At 49.4% G+C, this 18,018-nt stretch overlaps 1 protein-coding gene across 1 annotated transcript in view; it reads right to left on the bottom strand.

The window, feature by feature from the left end:
- The window catches only part of LENG8 (leukocyte receptor cluster member 8), a 381,640-nt gene that overhangs the window by 119,282 nt on the left and 244,340 nt on the right, over positions 1 to 18,018 (bottom strand). The window contains exon 10 of the mRNA XM_069636827.1: positions 12,861 to 13,155. Within this exon, the coding sequence (XP_069492928.1) occupies positions 12,861 to 13,155 (295 nt within the window). The remainder of the gene's footprint in view (positions 1 to 12,860; positions 13,156 to 18,018) is intronic.

Genomic DNA, 18,018 nt, shown 5'->3' with positions numbered 1-18,018 from the left:
AATAAACACTTCATGATTCCAACCTTGAACAATGAAAGATGCCGAAAAACAGGTACCCATTAATCAGATGAAAAAACAATGGAACACACGGGCTCAAATGAACAAAAATAGGGTTTCCCTAGCCAAAAAAGCGTGAAAAACAGAAAGCTCCAAGAGCGAAACACAAGGACTCCCAACACTTGAACGTGCAGTAAAAATCTAAAGATGACTGCCGGGGACGTGGCTTAGGGAGAGGGCAATTATTGGCTGGAGCAGTATGGTCCAGAGCTCAGTGACTTGTTTGTAGGCTAAAGACAATTTATTAACCCTACCCCTTCTTCCCGTTTACAGATTCGCCAGAGTGCCTGGGGACCAATTCCGTTGGTGACGGTGCGCTATACAAGTACCTTTAACATAACTTAACAAACGAAAGTGAAACTTTTCTTTTACCGAGGATTCCCAACCTGACAACGGGGAATATTCATGAGCATGTGAATCCATTCCAGACCCCCATGCTGGAAAAGATGAGGAATACATGGCAGGACACAATCCATTCAAAATAGTGATTTGTTGCTATAACAATTTTGATCATGTGGAAGGCTGAAATTAGAAACAATGTCTTGGCTCCACAATGCCCAGGCAAACTACATTAGTAAGGTACGAAAATGACAGGCCACTTGGATTTTTATTTATACATTTTAAACTATAGTTCTCAAAGAAACAGTCCTCCAGTATTTTTTTGCCTGGAGTTGAAAAATAGTCATTAAAGAGCTTACAAACGAAGTAAAAATATGGTGAATTTTAACAGTTACTCACCATAGTGACTACCTTACTCCTAGTCCATAGTCCCCTTTCCTCCATACTTGTGGGACATTCCGTCCTTCGGGACAGGACCGGAGCACTTTTGATAAAAAGCATTAAAATTGAAAATAATGTTGGTCCTCTTTTTACACGGGGTACCGCACGCGGCCGTAATCCCGCCCCTCCTGAGGTCCATATCACCCTTTAGTCCTTTTCTATCGCCAGGTCTGCGACCATTTAAGCAATAATAGAGGATACTTATTAGAGGGGATTAGAGGACTATGGACTAGGAGTAAGGTAGTCACTACAGTGAGTAACTTTGTTCTACTCCTACGTCCCGTCCCCTTTACTCCATACGAGAGATTCCAAAGCACTCACAGGTAATACGGATGAATGAAACATCCTTACTGAAAAAGGTTAAGAACAGCCTGGCCAAATTGAGCATCGGCCCTGGAGCTCAGATCCAAGCAGTAATGCTTACAAAAAGCTAATGGGGAATCCCACGTAGCTACCTTGGCAATGGTTTCCCAGGGAACATTTTTGAAAGGCAACAGCAGCCGGTTTGCCATGTACAAGATGGGCATTAATGCCCATCGGAGGCTGAAGACTATGAATGGTATACACTTCTAAACTACAGGAGGCAATCCATTGGGAGATAGTAAACTTTGAAGCAGGTTTCCCTTTCGGGTCTCCGAACGTAACAAACAGTTGCGAGGAGTGCCCGCGAGTTCAGTTCTGTCCAGCTAGAACTTCAGAGCTCGTCTGACATCTAAATTGTGTAATACTCTCTCGGCGTCTGAGGCCGGGTTTGGACTGCTTCAAATGAAAATCAGTCACTACTTTAGGAAGGAAAGAAGATGAGTGCGAACCACAACCATATCCTTCTGGAAGGTAAGGAACGGCTGTTCCACGGACAAAGCTTGAAGCTCGCTTAATCGCCTTGCCGAAGTAACTGGAATTAAAAAGGCAACTTTCCAAGAAAGGTATTTTAGATCTGTTGTAGCCATGGGTTCGAATGATTTATGGCATAAGGCGGTCAGAACCACATTTAAATCCCACTTTGGATAAGGATTGCATACAGGTGGAAAAAGATGTAAAAAACCTGCAAAATGACTGGGTTTGTCAAAGAAAAGCAAAAGGTGTCAGTGGACAGGAAGGGGGCAACAGCCGACAAGTAAGTCCTACAGGACAAAGCATGAATGCCTGAAGCAGCCAGATGAGCAAAGAACAAAGACAGTCAATCGTAGCATGTCTGGGGTCTAAGTTGCTTAGCTAAACACCAGTGACAAAACCAGAGCCACTTGCTCCTATACTGAGACCTCGTAGGCTTCCTGGCCGCTTGGATAACGTGCATATTGTCCTCAGATCGGTTAAACTGCGATAGGGATTTGAATTCAGGCACCAGGCCGCCAAGCCGAGTGATTGTGGGGAGGAGTGCCACATCTGCTGATCGCACTGGTAAAGCAGGTTGGGAATCAACGGCCGTCTGATCGGAGGACAAAATCGACAGATGCTGAAGTTTCGAAAACCAGAATCTGGCTGGACACCAACGAGCTATGAACAGGAGAGTGCAATTCGATGCATTCCTGAGCTTGCAGAGTGACCGATGAATCAGAGGAAGAAGCGGGAAGGCATATGCCTTCATGTTGTGCCACGGCATCTAGAGAACATCCCCTAGACTGGAGGACCCAAGACTGTTCCTGGATGCATAAAGAGGAAGTTTCCTGTTTGTGGCCTTCGCAAAAAGGTCTACTTCTGGAGTGCCCCATTGGCGAAAAACGTTGGACTTCCATGTTCAGTTCCCACTCGTAGCTGCCCGGTGTCTGTCAGCTGAGTGAGTCTGCAGTCACACTGAGTTGCCCCGGAATGTGTACCGCCAGTAGCCAAATGCCATGCTGGATGGCCCATTCCCAAACCTTAATGGCAAGGTGCACAAGAGGTGGTGACTTGGTACCACCCCTGCTTATTGATGTAAAACATCCAAATTGAGTTGTCCGTGTGGACGGGGAGCACCTGGTTCGTGATGGATGGTGTGAAAGCTTTTAGCGCCAGAAAAACAGCCAGGAGCTCTAAATAATGTATATGAAACTGCCTGTCCTGCGGTGTCCATAGATCGAAAACCTGGGAGAAGTCCTTGGTAATCGTCACTTGTGGGCAGGGGACTGTTGGTCGAGGACCACCATAGAAGGTCCGCCATCATGCAGGATGGAACTGGAATCATCTTGGAATCAGATTCCAAAGCCTGACACCAAGAGCTCTGAAGAACTAGCTGCGTACGCATCATTTTGAGACGCGGAAGAGCAAGTGAGCACGAGGCCCAGAAGTCTCTGGAACCACAGAGCAGTCATGTGCTCTGACTGGATGAAGAGTTGACACATGGCGATAGATCCGCAATCCTGTCCGCCGTCAAATACACCCTAGAGTCAATCATGTTCCAACAGAAACCCAGGAAGATCAGGTCTTGGGAGACCGTCATTGAAGATTTCCGCCAGTTCACCGAAAGCCCAAGGTGGAACAGGATCTGGAGGAGAGACTGGAGATTGCTGAATGCCGTCTGTGGACAAGGGCTGTGTAGGAGCCAATCGTCCGATATACACGAAAACTCTGTAGCCGAAGGAAAGCTGCGATGACCGACATCTTCGTAAAGACATGCAGCGCCGAGCTGAGACCACACGGGAGCACACGGAACTGGAAGTGCTCCCCTCCCATGGAGAACCGCAGATACTTTAGATGCAGTCTCCAAATCAGGATGTGCATATAACTTGGAAAAGTCGAGGATGGTGCGCAGGCCAGCCTGGTTGGGTTTGGGAACCATGAACAGTCAAGAGTAGAAGCCCTCCCTCCCCTTGCTCCCCGAGGGGGAACAGGTTCCACCGCCCTGAGGTCTAGAAGCTTCTGAACCTCGGCTCTGAGGGAGGGTGTCCCAATCTGTTGGGAGGACTGAAGGGTGGGATTGGGGGGTAGGGGCAAGCGAAAGCCTGCCCGAGCGATGGACAAAACCCACTGATCTTCGGCGATGGTCTTCCACGCCTCCAGATGAGACGAGATTCTTCCTCCGACCAGAGTCTCATGCGACCAACAAAAAATAATTTTGTAGACTTGTCGCCAGGGAGACTACCTGCCCCTGGAGAGGAGGCTGAAGGCTAAGAGAAAACCCAACCCTGTTGCTGTTTGACAGGTACCGCCAACCGGAGGTTCAGTTCTGTGCACCCTGTGGTCCTGGAACCCCCTGAAGCCGGAAAAGGATCGAGACCTTGACCTCTGTGTATAAGGGGCCTTCGCTGGGACCAACAAAGATTTGGCGGTTTGGGTGCTCGCCTTGGTCTTTGTAAGTTAGTCATCCGTAGAAAAATGGAACAATTCCTTGCCATCAAAGGGAAGGTCCAGAAATTTATATTGCACCTCCTTCGAAAACTGTTGCATTGAGCCACGCCTGGGGGGAGGTGTCAATTCCCACCACCAGGCCTCGAGCCGAGGTGTCCACATGGTGTGCCACAGACTCCAGGAGGTCCTGTGCCAACACCCTGCCGTCCGACAAACCGGCTTTGAAGTCGTCTAGCCTATCTGTAGGAATGCACCCCTAGAAATCGGCCAACTCCTTCCACAGCTTCATATTAGCTGCCGCCAGGATCAGCTCGGTATTTGCTTGGCGAAGTTGCAGTGCTGAGTTGGCAAAGACTTTCTTGTCCAAGGAGTCCAGAAATGTGTCTTTCTTGGAGAAAATCTGACCAGCAGTTGCAGAGGCCAGCTTGGAATGAAGAGTGGCCGAAGCTACCACTGTCGAGGAAGGGAGCAGACAAGACGCCAAGGCCATCTCCTCGGAGGTGTGAAGCCTGTAACGGGCGTCAATTCTCTTATTGATATACAGCCTAGTGTGGGGCTTATCCCAGACTTTACGGGCCGCAGGGAAAACGTCCTTCTGTTATGTTATGTTATTTTGCACTTATATAGCGCCTTATATACCATTGGTATGGTCTGAAGGCGCTGGTAGGTTGAACGCCCTTGGGAACCGCAGTTCAGATCAGTAGGGAGAGTCAAAAAGGTGCGTGTGAGCACCGGATATGTGTGCAGCTCGTGCGGCACTTGTGTAATAGCTGCTTCTTATCGGTAGGTGTGGTGGTTGAGAGATCAGGAGAATGTGTTCGTTCTGGCAGGATTTATCCGGAACGGATGTGGCTGCGTTAGGCCTGAGGAAAACGCCTGGCTGGGGGTGTGAGACCAGCAGTGTTTACATAGAATGATGTGGAGTAAGCGGCGGATGTTCGTATGAGAACAGTTATACCGAATGGTGTCATAGTATCACTGTGTTCTAGTTGAGTGGTGATGTAAAGGAGAGAGTAAGCGTGGTGGTGTGATATGATGGGTTATATGCTTTTTCAATGTGCAAACTTCTAAATGCAACTTTCCAGAGAGGCTACTGGGCGAAACTTCTAAGTACAATTTTCCACACAGAGGCTATTTGGCACACTTCCAAATGTAACTCACAGAGGCTATTGGGTACACTTCTAAATGCAATTTTCGCAGAGCATCTACTGGGCACGCTTCTAAATTCAAGTTTCCAAAGAGGCTATTGGGCAAACTTCTAAATGCAACTTTCCAGGGTGTCTATTGGATACACTTCTATAATCAACTTTCACAGAATGCTATTGGTAGTACTTCTAAATACAACTTTCAAAGCGTGGCTATTGGGCATACTTCTAAATGCAGCTTTCACAGAGGATATTGGGCCCATATCTAAATTCAATTTTCCACAGAGAGGCTATTGGGCCCACGATTAAAATCAATTTTCCAGCGAGGCTATTGGGAACATTTCTAAATTCAATTTACCAGAGGGGCTATTGGGCACACTTCTAAATGTAACTCTCACAGAGGTTATTGGGTAATTGGGTACATTTCTAAATTTCACAGAGGGGGTATTGGGCACCCTTCTAAGTGCAACTTTCACAGAGTGGTTATTGGGGACACTATTAAATTCACAGCGAGCTTATTGGGCATACTTCAAAATGCAACTTTCCAGAGTGTCTATTGGGCACATTTCTAAATGCAACTTTCCAGAGTGTCTATTGGGCACATTTCTAAATGCAACTTTCCAGAGTGTGTATTGGGCACACTCCTTAATGCAGTTTCACAGAGTGAGTATTGGGCACACTTCTAAATGCAACTTTCACAGAGGATCTTGGGCACACTTCTAAATTCCATTTACCAGAGAGGCTATTGGGCACATTTCTAAAATTCAAGGCGAGGCTATAGGGCACACTTTCTAAATGCAACTTTCACATGCTAACATTCACAGTTCCATCTAGATGCGGCGCAGGCCAATATTCACAATTCCATCTAGGAGTGGACATGCTAACTTTCACAATTCCATCTAAGAGTGGACATGCTAACTTTCACAATTCCATCTAAGAGTGGACATGCTAACATTTCTCAATTCCATCTAGGTGCGGACATGCCAACATTCACAATTCCATCTAAGAGTGGACATGCTAACTTTCACAATTCCATCCAAGAGTGGACATGCTAACATTTCTCAATTCCGTCTAGGTGCGGACATGCTAACATTCACAATTCCATCTAAGAGTGGACATGCTAATATTTCTCAATGCCATCTAGGTGCGGACATGCTAATATTCACAATTCCATCTAAGAGTGGACATGCTAATATTTCACATTTCTATCTAGGTGAGGACATGCTAACTTTCACAATTCCATCTAGGTGCGGACATGCTAACTTTCACAATTCCATCTAGGTGCGGACATGCTAACCTTCACAATTCCATCTAAGAGTGGACATGCTAACTTTCACAATTCCATCTAAGAGTGGACATGCTAATATTTCACATTTCTATCTAGGTGAGGACATGCTAACTTTCACAATTCCATCTAGGTGCGGACATGCTAACTTTCACACTTCCATCTAAGAGTGGACATGCTAACTTTCACAATTCCATCTAACTTTACGTTTGAGTGACACCTGTATAGTGGGAGAAAAGCCTATCAGTGCAGTTTGGAGAGCAGGCAATGCAATTTGGGTACGGCGGTCCTGCTAGGTTTGAGACACCCGTACGGTGTGGGAGTGGGCTATCAATGCAGTTTGGAGAACAGACAATGCACTTTGGGCACGGCGGCCCTGCTAAGTTTGAGACACCTGTATAGTGGGAGAAAAGCCCATCAGTGCAGTTTGGAGAACAGACAATACACTTTGGGCACGGCGGCCCTGCTAAGTTTGAGACACCTGTATAGTGGGAGAAAAGCCCATCAATGCAGTTTGGAGAATAGACAATGCAATTTGGGCGCGGCAGCCCTTCTATCAAATGCAGTTTGGGGCAACGGGGTTAGGTATCTGGTGTAAAGCTGTATCTCTCCCAACCCCGGCCCTCCTACCTTACTGGTCCTTGTAGTCGCTGGTTGACGGCTGGTCACTGGGCTGGCTTCCCCTGCAGACACCTGCTGACACTTCCTGGAGTTGCCTCTGTTGGAGTCGCCCTTGGCCTCGGGGCCCTTAGCCGCTGGGGGCTGCCGGGCAAAATGGAGGTCGGGGGCCGCAAGCACTCACCTGCCGATGATTTTTTAGGAGGCAGTGGGCGCCTGCAGCGCGGGTCGCTAGACCCTGGGCCCGGAAGCCCAGTAACCAATCACGGGCGGTGGGCGGGTTGGGAGGCGGGAGGGAGCAGGGACACGCTCGGGGAAGGGATGCGGTGGGAAGGGGGGTCAGCGGGGCAAAATGGAGGTCGGGGGCCGCAAGCACTCACCTGCCGATGATTTTTTAGGAGGCAGTGGGCGCGTGCAGCGCGGGTCGCTAGACCCTGGGCCCGGACGCCCAGTAACCAATCACGGGCGGTGGGCGGGTTGGGAGGCGGGAGGGAGCAGGGACACGCTCGGGGAAGGGATGCGGGATGCGGTGGGAAGGGGGGTCAGCCGGGCAAAATGGAGGTCGGGGGCCGCAAGCACTCACCTGCCGATGATTTTTTAGGAGGCAGTGGGCGCGTGCAGCGCGGGTCGCTAGACCCTGGGCCCGGAAGCCCAGTAACCAATCACGGGCGGTGGGCGGGTTGGGAGGCGGGAGGGAGCAGGGACACGCTCGGGGAAGGGATGCGGGATGCGGTGGGAAGGGGGGGTCAGCGGGGCAAAATGGAGGTCGGGGGCCGCAAGCACTCACCTGCCGATGATTTTTTAGGAGGCAGTGGGCGCCTGCAGCGCGGGTCGCTAGACCCTGGGCCCGGACGCCCAGTAACCAATCACGGGCGGTGGGCGGGTTGGGAGGCGGGAGGGAGCAGGGACACGCTCGGGGAAGGGATGCGGGATGCGGTGGGAAGGGGGGTCAGCGGGGCAAAATGGAGGTCGGGGGCCGCAAGCACTCACCTGCAGATGATTTTTTAGGAGGCAGTGGGCGCCTGCAGCGCGGGTCGCTAGACCCTGGGCCCGGAAGCCCAGTAACCAATCACGGGCGGTGGGCGGGTTGGGAGGTGGGAGGGAGCAGGGACACGCTCGGGGAAGGGATGCGGGATGCGGTGGGAAGGGGGGTCAGCGGGGCAAAATGGAGGTCGGGGGCCGCAAGCACTCACCTGCCGATGATTTTTTGGAGGAACAGGACGGTACGCTTTTGTGGTGACAAGGCAAATGCTCCCGAAAGCACCCATTCCTGCAGAGCGGGCCCCTCAGGTACTGGAATGTCGAGGGGGCCATCATTTCCAGAACCCGGTCATGGAATGCTCTGACAGAGCGGGGTGCTCATCGCTATCCTGATCTGCTTGAGGTCCATCCAGCAAATGGGCAGCCACAAGTTTTAAAGTGCTATCCCGCTCTACCAGTGTCTTCTCTAACAGAGACTGCAGAGGTAGGGGAGGAAGCGCTGGAGGTGGACCGATAGGAAGAGGTGGTACCGCTGCTGGAGCTGTCGGGGTGGAAGGTGGAGCCGGAGGTTCAGAGCAGATTCCCATGAAAAGACCCTTAAAGTACTCTTTCATGGGGTCAGAAGGCATGAGCCTTTGAAATGTCCCCAAAAAATACATCCTCTGATGAAGCTTTAGGCGCTGGGGTAGGCACAGGCCTCTCAGATGGGGCATACCCCCACAAACGCAATGAGGATGGTTGCCAGGAAGGGTCCCGACCAATCGGGTCCGCATAGACCAGCGGAGCAGAAGTAGGCGGAAGTGAGAGAGTATGTGGCAGCGGCATCCGAGCACGCCATCATAAGGGTGGAACAGATTTTTACATTCCACATGAAGTGAAAAAGGCTGCTCAGCCCCAAATTTAAGATTCCCATCACCCACCGTCGAGAACGTAGGTGTAAGGGAAGAATCCAAAATGGTTGCTGTGGATTAAGAGCCTTGGCCCGCCATTCCGTCGATGCCTGAAGAGAACTGCGTCACAAGAGCAGATGAGGCAATCGTCTCCTCAGGCTGGTCAGGGGACTTAAGTAACATCTTAGCCTTGACACATGGATCCTCGGCAGAGCCGGAACTGGGGGTGAGGGGGAGAATCTTGGATGTTTACTTGACATCTTGGAGGTGGCCCCAACAATAGCCTCCAGAGGGGGAACCTCAGCAGAGCCGGTAACTGGAGTTATGATGCAGGACAGCCCTGTTAGGGAGAATTCTCTGTTTAGGCTGAATTTCCTAACCTAGTGAGTCCCCCAGCAGCTTTGCTGGATTTTTGGGGTTTATTTTTTTCTCCTGCCAAGAGTGAGACTCTTTTACCCTCACTCTTGGACATGACTTGAGTGTTTCTGTGACTTGCTATGTGCTTATGGGCTATGGGGTATTTTTCCCCCATAGGCTATCATTGGGTTTTGAATGTGTGTTACACAGCACCCTCCGTGCAGTAACACAGGGGTGTGATAGTGACCCCCAAACATAGACTCCACACCCTGGGGCTGACTGTCTCCCTGGGTCTGTAAAGTCACCATTGACTTTACTAGTCTTAACTTAGGAACTTAACCAGTACAAACCATCTTACTGTGGAAGTACTGGTAGGGGCAATTAGATTGCCCCTGGGTCTGTTGGCGAGGGGCTCCTGTCCCGTCCCCCCTCGCCGAGTTCTGGCTGGTGGCAGTGGATACCACGGAAATATTCCACCGGAATATTTCCCAATGGGATTTCCCATTGTTTTGAATGCACCACTTTTTGGTGCAATGTTAAAGATACCGCCGGTTTATTTATTTAAAATAAATTCACCGGTTGGGATTTTTTGCCAGAACTCGCCGCCAAAATGGCGTCTAGGTTCACTTCAGTAACCCTGAACCCGAGTCGAGCCTTTGTTCCACTTTTGGCGAGCCTCTGCACAGAAGCCCTCCAAAGTGGTGCCATTCTGTCTGGGTACCACAGGGGGTGTGGGAGGGGGTTTAGGCACCCTGGACTGAGTTGCCTTGCCAACTCAAGTCGCACTCTGGTGTGATTGGCCCAAGTGGTGAACCCCCCCGCTCACCACTTAGCATGTTTGAGTGACAGCTAGGCTGTATGAATGGGGGTTTGCTGCATAAAAGCAGGGTTTTTGGGACTGGTTCTTCAGAAGTCACCACAGGACCTAAGAAGCCGAAGAGGGAGAAGCCGAGCCGACCTGCCAAGACGACACCACCGGTGGAGCCCTGCAGAACCGTCTCACCACTTTTTTTCCCGACAGAGGAGATCTCCCGCCGGAGAGTCTTCTTCCCTGGACTGGTGGGGACAACCAGTTTCTGCCTTCTTTTCGCCGTCCCGAAGCACCCCGGCAACCGGGATACCATTTTTTACCTCAACCGCGAAAGAGGGGTAAAATCCTTTGTGACCGGAAAACTCCACGGCTGGTCTCTTCCCTGGTAGTGCAACGATCTGCAGCTTTCCTCCACGTCGGGATCACCTCTTCCCCTGGACGACGCCGCGACTTGCACCCACTACCAGGAACTACCACCACCGCTGGAGGATCCTTTCCACTTTTAAAGGTAGTGTTCCGCCCGGCTTCCCTTGCCACCGATTGTACGGGGTATATTTAGCCCTCGGCTCTCGAACCTGGGTAAGCCTGGGACACCCTAACTAAACTTTTCTAATCTCAGAAAAACCTTTTTTACTCACCTGTAAAGACCTGTGACATTGTGTGATCTTGGGCATATTTTCCCCTGGCTCCCTCTAAAGCAGGCCCCGAACCAATTCTCCTTGTCCCACAATTGATTGTCTTTCTAACCTTATGTGAAAAGTGTTTTACTTTGATGTTTGCATTACTCCTACCTTTTTCCCTCCCTTTTCAGTAACTTGTTGGAGTGCCATCTAACGTTAAGCGCTCACCTCTGTTTGGAAATAAGTGGTGTTAACTTAGACTTGTCCAACAAATGACTAGGGATGTACATATAATTAATAGTGACTGTGTTTTGACTTACTTACCTTTTTCTGTGCTAGTGTAATTTATGAGTGTGCCTTTAAAATAAATAAGTATATACTTTTACACCTAGCTCTGGTCAGTGTTTGCTTATACTACTGTGCCTCTGTACCTATCCTGTATCCTCTATATACTGTCTAACTCTTCTTGAGGGAAGTCTGACTGCTCAGCCACAGCTACCACAGTGAATCTGTGTGGTACAGACTGCTACCAAGTGGGTTTACTGCCAACACCTGTAGACTTAAATCTTTTGCAGTGGTCCCAGAGGGAACTGCACAGGTTTCTGCCTAACAAGCCCTCTTGGACCCCTCGACAGAAGTGGTATCACCGCGATGAGTGCGGGAAAGCAGAGGAATCACCCTTACAGACAAAACCTTAGGAACGGGTCTCTTGGTTTTGTCGGTACAGACCTTCGCCTCAAAAAGAGGCACCTCGGGTTTTGTCCCGTATGTGTAGCTCCCTCGTGAGGGGCCTCAAGCCTTGTTTTGATACAGAAAGCTCCAGAAAAGTGGCCTCAGGGTGAACCCCGGTGTCCAAAGCCACAGATTAACTGGGATGATGTTTAGCACCCGACAGGGTGTTCCGGTCTTGGCAGGTCTGTCGTGGGAACCCTCAGAGAAAACTCTGGTACGCCTATTAGGCCTGCGAGGCACCTCAGGAGAGATCCTGGGGGTAGAGCTGATTGAGCCCCGCCCACCCCCCCCAGACCGAGAGACCCCGGGAAGGGGTCCCCCAGCGGAGGCGACCTATAATGTAAGGAACTTACCGGGCGTCGTCTTTTTGTCTATAAAAAGCTGAAGCTGAGATGGAGGAACTCTGAAAGACGCCCTCCCACCGAAGAAGACTGTTGGAGTGCCCGGACAGAGAGGGAATCGCAGTAGAAGCATGAATCCCAGATGTTGTGCAGCCAGAGAAACTCCAAGCAGAGAAAATGGGGATCCGCCCTGGCTAAGTGACGTTCGCATGAACAACAGGACACAAATCCCAAATGCTCCGGCATAGACTACGCGACCGCAGAACCGGAGCAGTAGACTAGGACAACAGGAACAAGAAAAATACTTTCCGGTGATGCAAGTGCGTCCAGCCCCGACCGCGCGCAGAAAAGGACTGGAGGGCGATACGGAGCTCCGAGGTTATGGCGGCGTGCAGTACCCCCACGTAAAGAGCAGGACAAAACATTTTTCAATTTTTATGCTTTTTATCAAAAGTGCTCCGGTGCTGTCCCGAAGGACGGAATGTCCCACAAGTATGGAGGAAAGGGGACGGGATGTACAAGTATATTTTTTCCAGGATCTATCACAGGTTTCATTATGGGAAGACTTAACATGACTTGTAACTTGGCTCAGTGAGTTTTTAAAGGCACCCAAACCGTCATCAAAAAGGTGGTCTACAGCCCTACATCCCGGGGAAAACATTCCAGTAAAAGGGAGGAAACAGAACAGGATGTAGTTTAGTCTAACACAACCAAGACTTAATGTTTTTACTCAAACAATTTAGATGGAGCCTCGCTCAGAGGGAAGCTATCCACCCAAGTACGTGAAACTATGGAAGACAAATACTGGTGAAGCACCACAAATCATTACCATACTCAACTTCTCATAGCAGAAGAGCACCTTCCATCCCTCTTCATACATTTAGTAGAGGATTTAATACGCTGGGCTGCCTTCTAAACATTCCCACTCTTACTTGACAAAAGATCAATATGCAACAATTCGTTAAGTGTTACTCACCGGGACTCCTCGGACAGTCGACGGGTCAGGAGCACAGGTCAAACGTAGGTAGTGCTTTGTAATATCTTGGCAAGTGCCACTAATTTTCAGTTCATTCCAGTCCAGAGTGTCCGAGCTGCTGACATCCACGCTGTTGATCTGCAAGACGAGTGGCTCTGCACGCAACTTTTTGGTGTGTGTGTGCTGAAACCGGGCTGCACGCTTTTGCTTCTTGTAATCTCGCTCAGGCTCTTCATAGTCCAGAGTGATTGTCTTCTTGCGGCTGCGCTGCTTCGTCATAACCTGTTGCTCATACCTAAAACAATGAGAATGGTCAGTGGACAACCCCCAAATTCCCTTAATAGAGGTTGTCAATTTTAGGTTCCCAACATTTCGAATGTGCTACACTATCGCAGAAGCATACATGCTTGTTCTTTTCCACAATCATGAAGCATTACTTTTTCTGATTTTACGTAGGGCGTAACACAAATCAAACCCCTGTAAAAGAATTAGGTTATGTACTACAGGTCCACAGAGAATTAACCCCATCTTCAAAAGTCCTTCCTTGAGTTGTCTGCGGCCTTATGCCCAATTAAGGTAAGTTCAGACAGTTTGTGATGCACATGGTCTCTGGGATCCAGTTAACAGTTCCAAGGGTTAGATGACAATGTATTTTATCTGATATATATATCCCCAACTTTCGGCATGCTTGCGCCAGCAAGCTATGGTAAAACCAAAGTATAGTAAAAGTTTCATAAAAGTTATGAAAACATTTAAAAGGGAGTTTAGGGGCAGATAAGAACCACTGTAACATACCTCCCGTACTCAGATTCTTCGCAGGACTTCGCAGGTCAATGGAAGGTCTGAGGTTGCTTTTCCCACCGTCAGCCTCAGTCCTTGATTCACAGGGGTTGCAAGTTCAAGTTGATCTCCGGTCGGTGTCTTTCGCTGGTGCAAGGACTCTCGAAGAATGCAGAAAACTATGCAGGACCCTCTAAGGACTGGAGTCGACGAAGGTAAGTGTTAGGGAGAATTCTCAACAATGTGCTAATTCCATTCACCTTAGAGACCCAACAACTTTGCTGGATTTTGAAGACTTGTTTTTTTTTTACCTGGCGAGAGCGTGAGCCTTTTCCCCCACTCTCGTATTTTTTTTAATGTATAACCTTGGTGTTTTCTTTGGTTCTGGAGTTTAAACAACTCCATTAGAGATCATCCTTTCATTTGTGTCAAACAGCACCCTCAGTGTAGCAGCACAGGGAAGCCTTTCAGGCTTTCCCAAGGTTTAAATACCTTCTCTGGGATAAACTACTGTTTCCCAGAGTAAGCAAAGCAAACTTGACTTTACTAATCTTAAATTCAGCACACCCTATCTTAAAGTAGAGTGCTGGAGGGGTTACTTGGTATCCCGTGTCTAGATACTCATGTAGCAGTCAAATTTCCTCAGAATAGCTGGTGGCAGTGGTTTTACAGCAAACGACCATGATTTTTCCCGACTGCAAACTATTAGTAGCTCCAGTCATATTAAATCGCGGGTGCCATGTTTTTCAAGATGGCGTCTGAGCCCCCTCTGTAAAAACAGGCCCTGGTCGTCTTTTTTCGCCATTTATTTGTGGAAAGGTCCTTGTAGAGTTGGTCTCTGCGCACCAAACCTAGTTTGGTCTCTTTGTTCATTCGCCTTTGGCGGGCTTCAGGAGTGAAGACCGCCTCTGGCGCCAGTGTCTGAGGTGGGCAGGAGGAGCCCGAAACTCTGTGCTTAGTCTCCTAGGAGACCCAAATGCACTCTGCGGTGATTGGCTGACTGTCTGGCAAGGGCAGCCACCCTGCTGGGTGAGTGACAGCTGGGCTGAAATTAATGGGAGAGAACTGAATAAAAGGCACGTCTCTTGGCTTGGAAGGCAGTTGACCACTGGACGAAGGAACCGAAGAACTTGAAGAGGATGGCTGCTGCAACTCCGGGACCGTTGGTTTGCCCGGTGAAGCCCTGCTGCAGTGCCGAAACGCCAAGTTTGCATCGACAGAAGCCCTGCAAGGACGACTTCTCTTGAGCTGGTGGGACCAATCAACTGCAAAGTAAGCCAACTGGATATCCATCTTGCAGCTGGTTGAATTTCCACAGAGTTGCTGCTGGAAACCGTATAGCCTGTGAGAGGAACACCAGATTGTGTGTGTTGCTTTTAAGCAGGCCTAGAGCTTCAGGAAGATCCTCCGGACTCCCAGGAAGCATGGCTGACCGAACCAGAGCCCCCTCACAGTGCGGGACCCCAGAAGCAAAGATAGTCCATCTCGACAGCCAGGAACCAAGGTATTGCTATTTGCGTTAGACGCGAGGAGCTGAAACAGTGAACAGCCACTGAAAGGGAAGTTTGCCGGTTGCAAGTTTGGACCGTCCCAGTGCATTGCAGGAGTCCCGACATCCTCCCTCTTGTCCCCACAACTGAGGCCGAGGAACAGTAAGACTTGCAGAGCTGCACAGGAACAGAAGTCATTTGCTGCATCTTTTCTTCATGTCTAAGGTACTGTACAAAGTCTGACAGAAGTTACCTATTGCTGTAGAGTTGCTTGCATCTTCTACTACTCAAGTCTAATCAGCTTGTGGCCCTACACTCGATTCTTCTTTTCACCAAAGACTCCTAAGAACTTGTGCAAATACTCTTCCATTTACCTACTAGAAGTGCTTATTCTTACACAAGAATTTTGCCATTGACTTTGGCTTAGCCTATTGAACTGAATGACTCTTCTAGGAGGATCCAAAAGAATTTGCCTGCTTAAGAATATGCGTGGTCTCCTGTTCTAATAATCTTTACCTTTTACCAATTCTAAGAGTATTCTAAGTGCTAACAGTAAGATATTAATGCCCCCAGCACCCTAGTTATTGAAGTCACCTCGGGGTGTAGGTTGTGTCTGTGGGCCATCCCAAAAGGGCCTTTACTGATTTAGAAACTAAGAGTGTACAGTATTGAAGTGTGTTTGTTACTATTATATTGCTCCCTTCTGAAGACGGCGGATACTGACTGATAAATACATTTATATTTGTTTATGCAAGAAACCTTGACTGCAAGAGTTTATTTGAATACTTGTAACTGAAATCGCTGTGCAACTCCACTACAGCTCACATTGACCCCTCTTGAGAACAGCCTGGCTGTTCAATATTCTACCAAAACTCTGTAGTACAAGCTTATACCAAAGGTTGGGTTTCCTATACCTGTGGTCAGAGTTGCGTGTAGTGTTCCCAGAGGGTACTGCATACAAACTTTGCCTAACAACGGTATCCCTATCGTCGTCACCATTGCCCTTGTTGTGGGGCGAGTCCCCGGCGTCTCCTTCGTAGTTCTCGCCCTCATGGATGGAAATGATCTCATCCTCTGCCGAAGCAATGTCTTGAAGGCCTTCCAACGACACCCGACCCCCTCTTCAGGTCCAGAGGGGAGTCTCAGGCTGAGATCCAGCATCCTCTTCAACGGGGTCTTTTTAACGGGTTTGTTCGAAGCCTCTCTGCTGGGAGGAAGGGTCACCCTTGCCGTTCCTGGGGCACCCTGCGGGTCCGCCCCTACAACCGATGAAAATGATGCCACCATCACCCCGAAGGCAGAGTGACTATTCCGCCTGGTGCACCTGGACCTTCACGGAAAAGCTGCGCCCTTTGTCCTGCTTGGACTTGCCCTTACAGGTGTGTCGGAAGCTTGGTCCGGTTTAGCCTTCGCCAGGGCCGGTTCGGAACCTGTGTCTCCTTTGGCCTTCCCAGACGCGGGTAGGCCCCACACCCTACCCTGGTTGGACTTCTGTCTGGCCTTCTCCGGGTTCTCCCTCAGCTTATCAGGGTTATCTGACATTCTTTTGGATGACGAGCCAGAGCGTTGACTGAGACTGATGTAGATGGGGATGACGATCACGCCTTGCCCGTCGCAGGACCCGCAGCAGCGGCGTCGACAAAGGCGGGCTCGTGGTGCTTGGCTTGGTGTTGGGACCCCACGGGTGGGGTGCCCTTTAAGGACTTAGAAGCCTGAACAGGTTTCCCAGCTCCAGGAGAGGCATGCCCCTAGGTACCACCTGGTGCAGAGGCCTTGGCCTGCAACCACGCTTCCAATCAATGTCGATCCATCAACGTGCGCTTCAAGAAGCCACAGAAAAACACACAATCTTCCACCTTGTGTGTCAGATGCAGGCAGTACAGACACTGGGAATGCTTGTCCATGTGTACATTCCGCAAACCGCAGTCGAAACACAGCTTGAAGAGGGAAGGGCTGTCCTTTTCGTCCGACATGATCCACGCGCTATAGGCCTGAAGAACCTACACTCGACTAAAACAGCCCTTGAGGGGGGCTGAATTTAATCAGAAAAATGGGTCCTCGTTCGTCCGAAGGATGATCAATGGAGCACATTGGCTCGATTGACCGAAAAATAGAGTTTAACACTCAAAAAAGCAAAAAATGCAGCAAAAGTTCAAAGGGCTAAGCACGAGGACTCCCAACACTTGAACGTGCGGTAGAAATCTGAAGGTGGCTGTCAGGGGAGGGTCTTAGGTGGAGGACAGTCATTGGCTGGGGGCAGTATGACCCAGAGCTCAGCGATTGGTTGTTAGGAGAAAGACAGTTCAGAAATGAAGCTGAAACTGATGTTTTCTTTACTGAACATTCCCAGCCCGACGGCGGGGAATATTCATGAGCATGTGAATCCATGCCAGACCTCATGATGGAGAATCACAGCACTAACTCAGAGAGGCACAGGAAAATAATCACAGTACTATTATATTGTGGTGCTTTCTAGATCTGATTCAAAACAATATAAAAAGTCTGTAAGGTTACGACACAGGCTGATAGTACTGTGACTATCTCAGGCACAGGCCAATAATCACAGTACTATTGTAGTGCTTTCTAAATGTGATTCAATACAATATTAACAAACCTGTACGGGTGCGACAGGCATGTAATCACAGTTCTAGCCCCGATGTAGCTAAGTTTGCTATGTGGCAGGGCTTCCAGGGTAGAATGATTGCTCTACTCGTTACCCCCCCCCCCCCACACAAAATATTTATTTTAAGTATTTATAAAGCGCACAAAGCGGCCCTGGGGCATCATGGCACTGTTACAGCAGTGCTTACTTCGTTACAAAGCAAAAAGACAAGCACACCTGTCTGTGGTTCTTGGTTACACTTAACCTTTTTTGAGACAAGTGAGCA

The sequence above is a fragment of the Ambystoma mexicanum genome, chromosome 1q (genome assembly GCF_040938575.1).
Source record: "Ambystoma mexicanum isolate Mex_15411 chromosome 1q, UKY_AmexF1_1, whole genome shotgun sequence".
NCBI classification, from domain to species: domain Eukaryota; kingdom Metazoa; phylum Chordata; class Amphibia; order Caudata; family Ambystomatidae; genus Ambystoma; species Ambystoma mexicanum.
The sequence above is the reverse complement of the archived record's forward strand: the minus strand, read 5'-3'. Positions and strand labels throughout refer to the sequence as shown.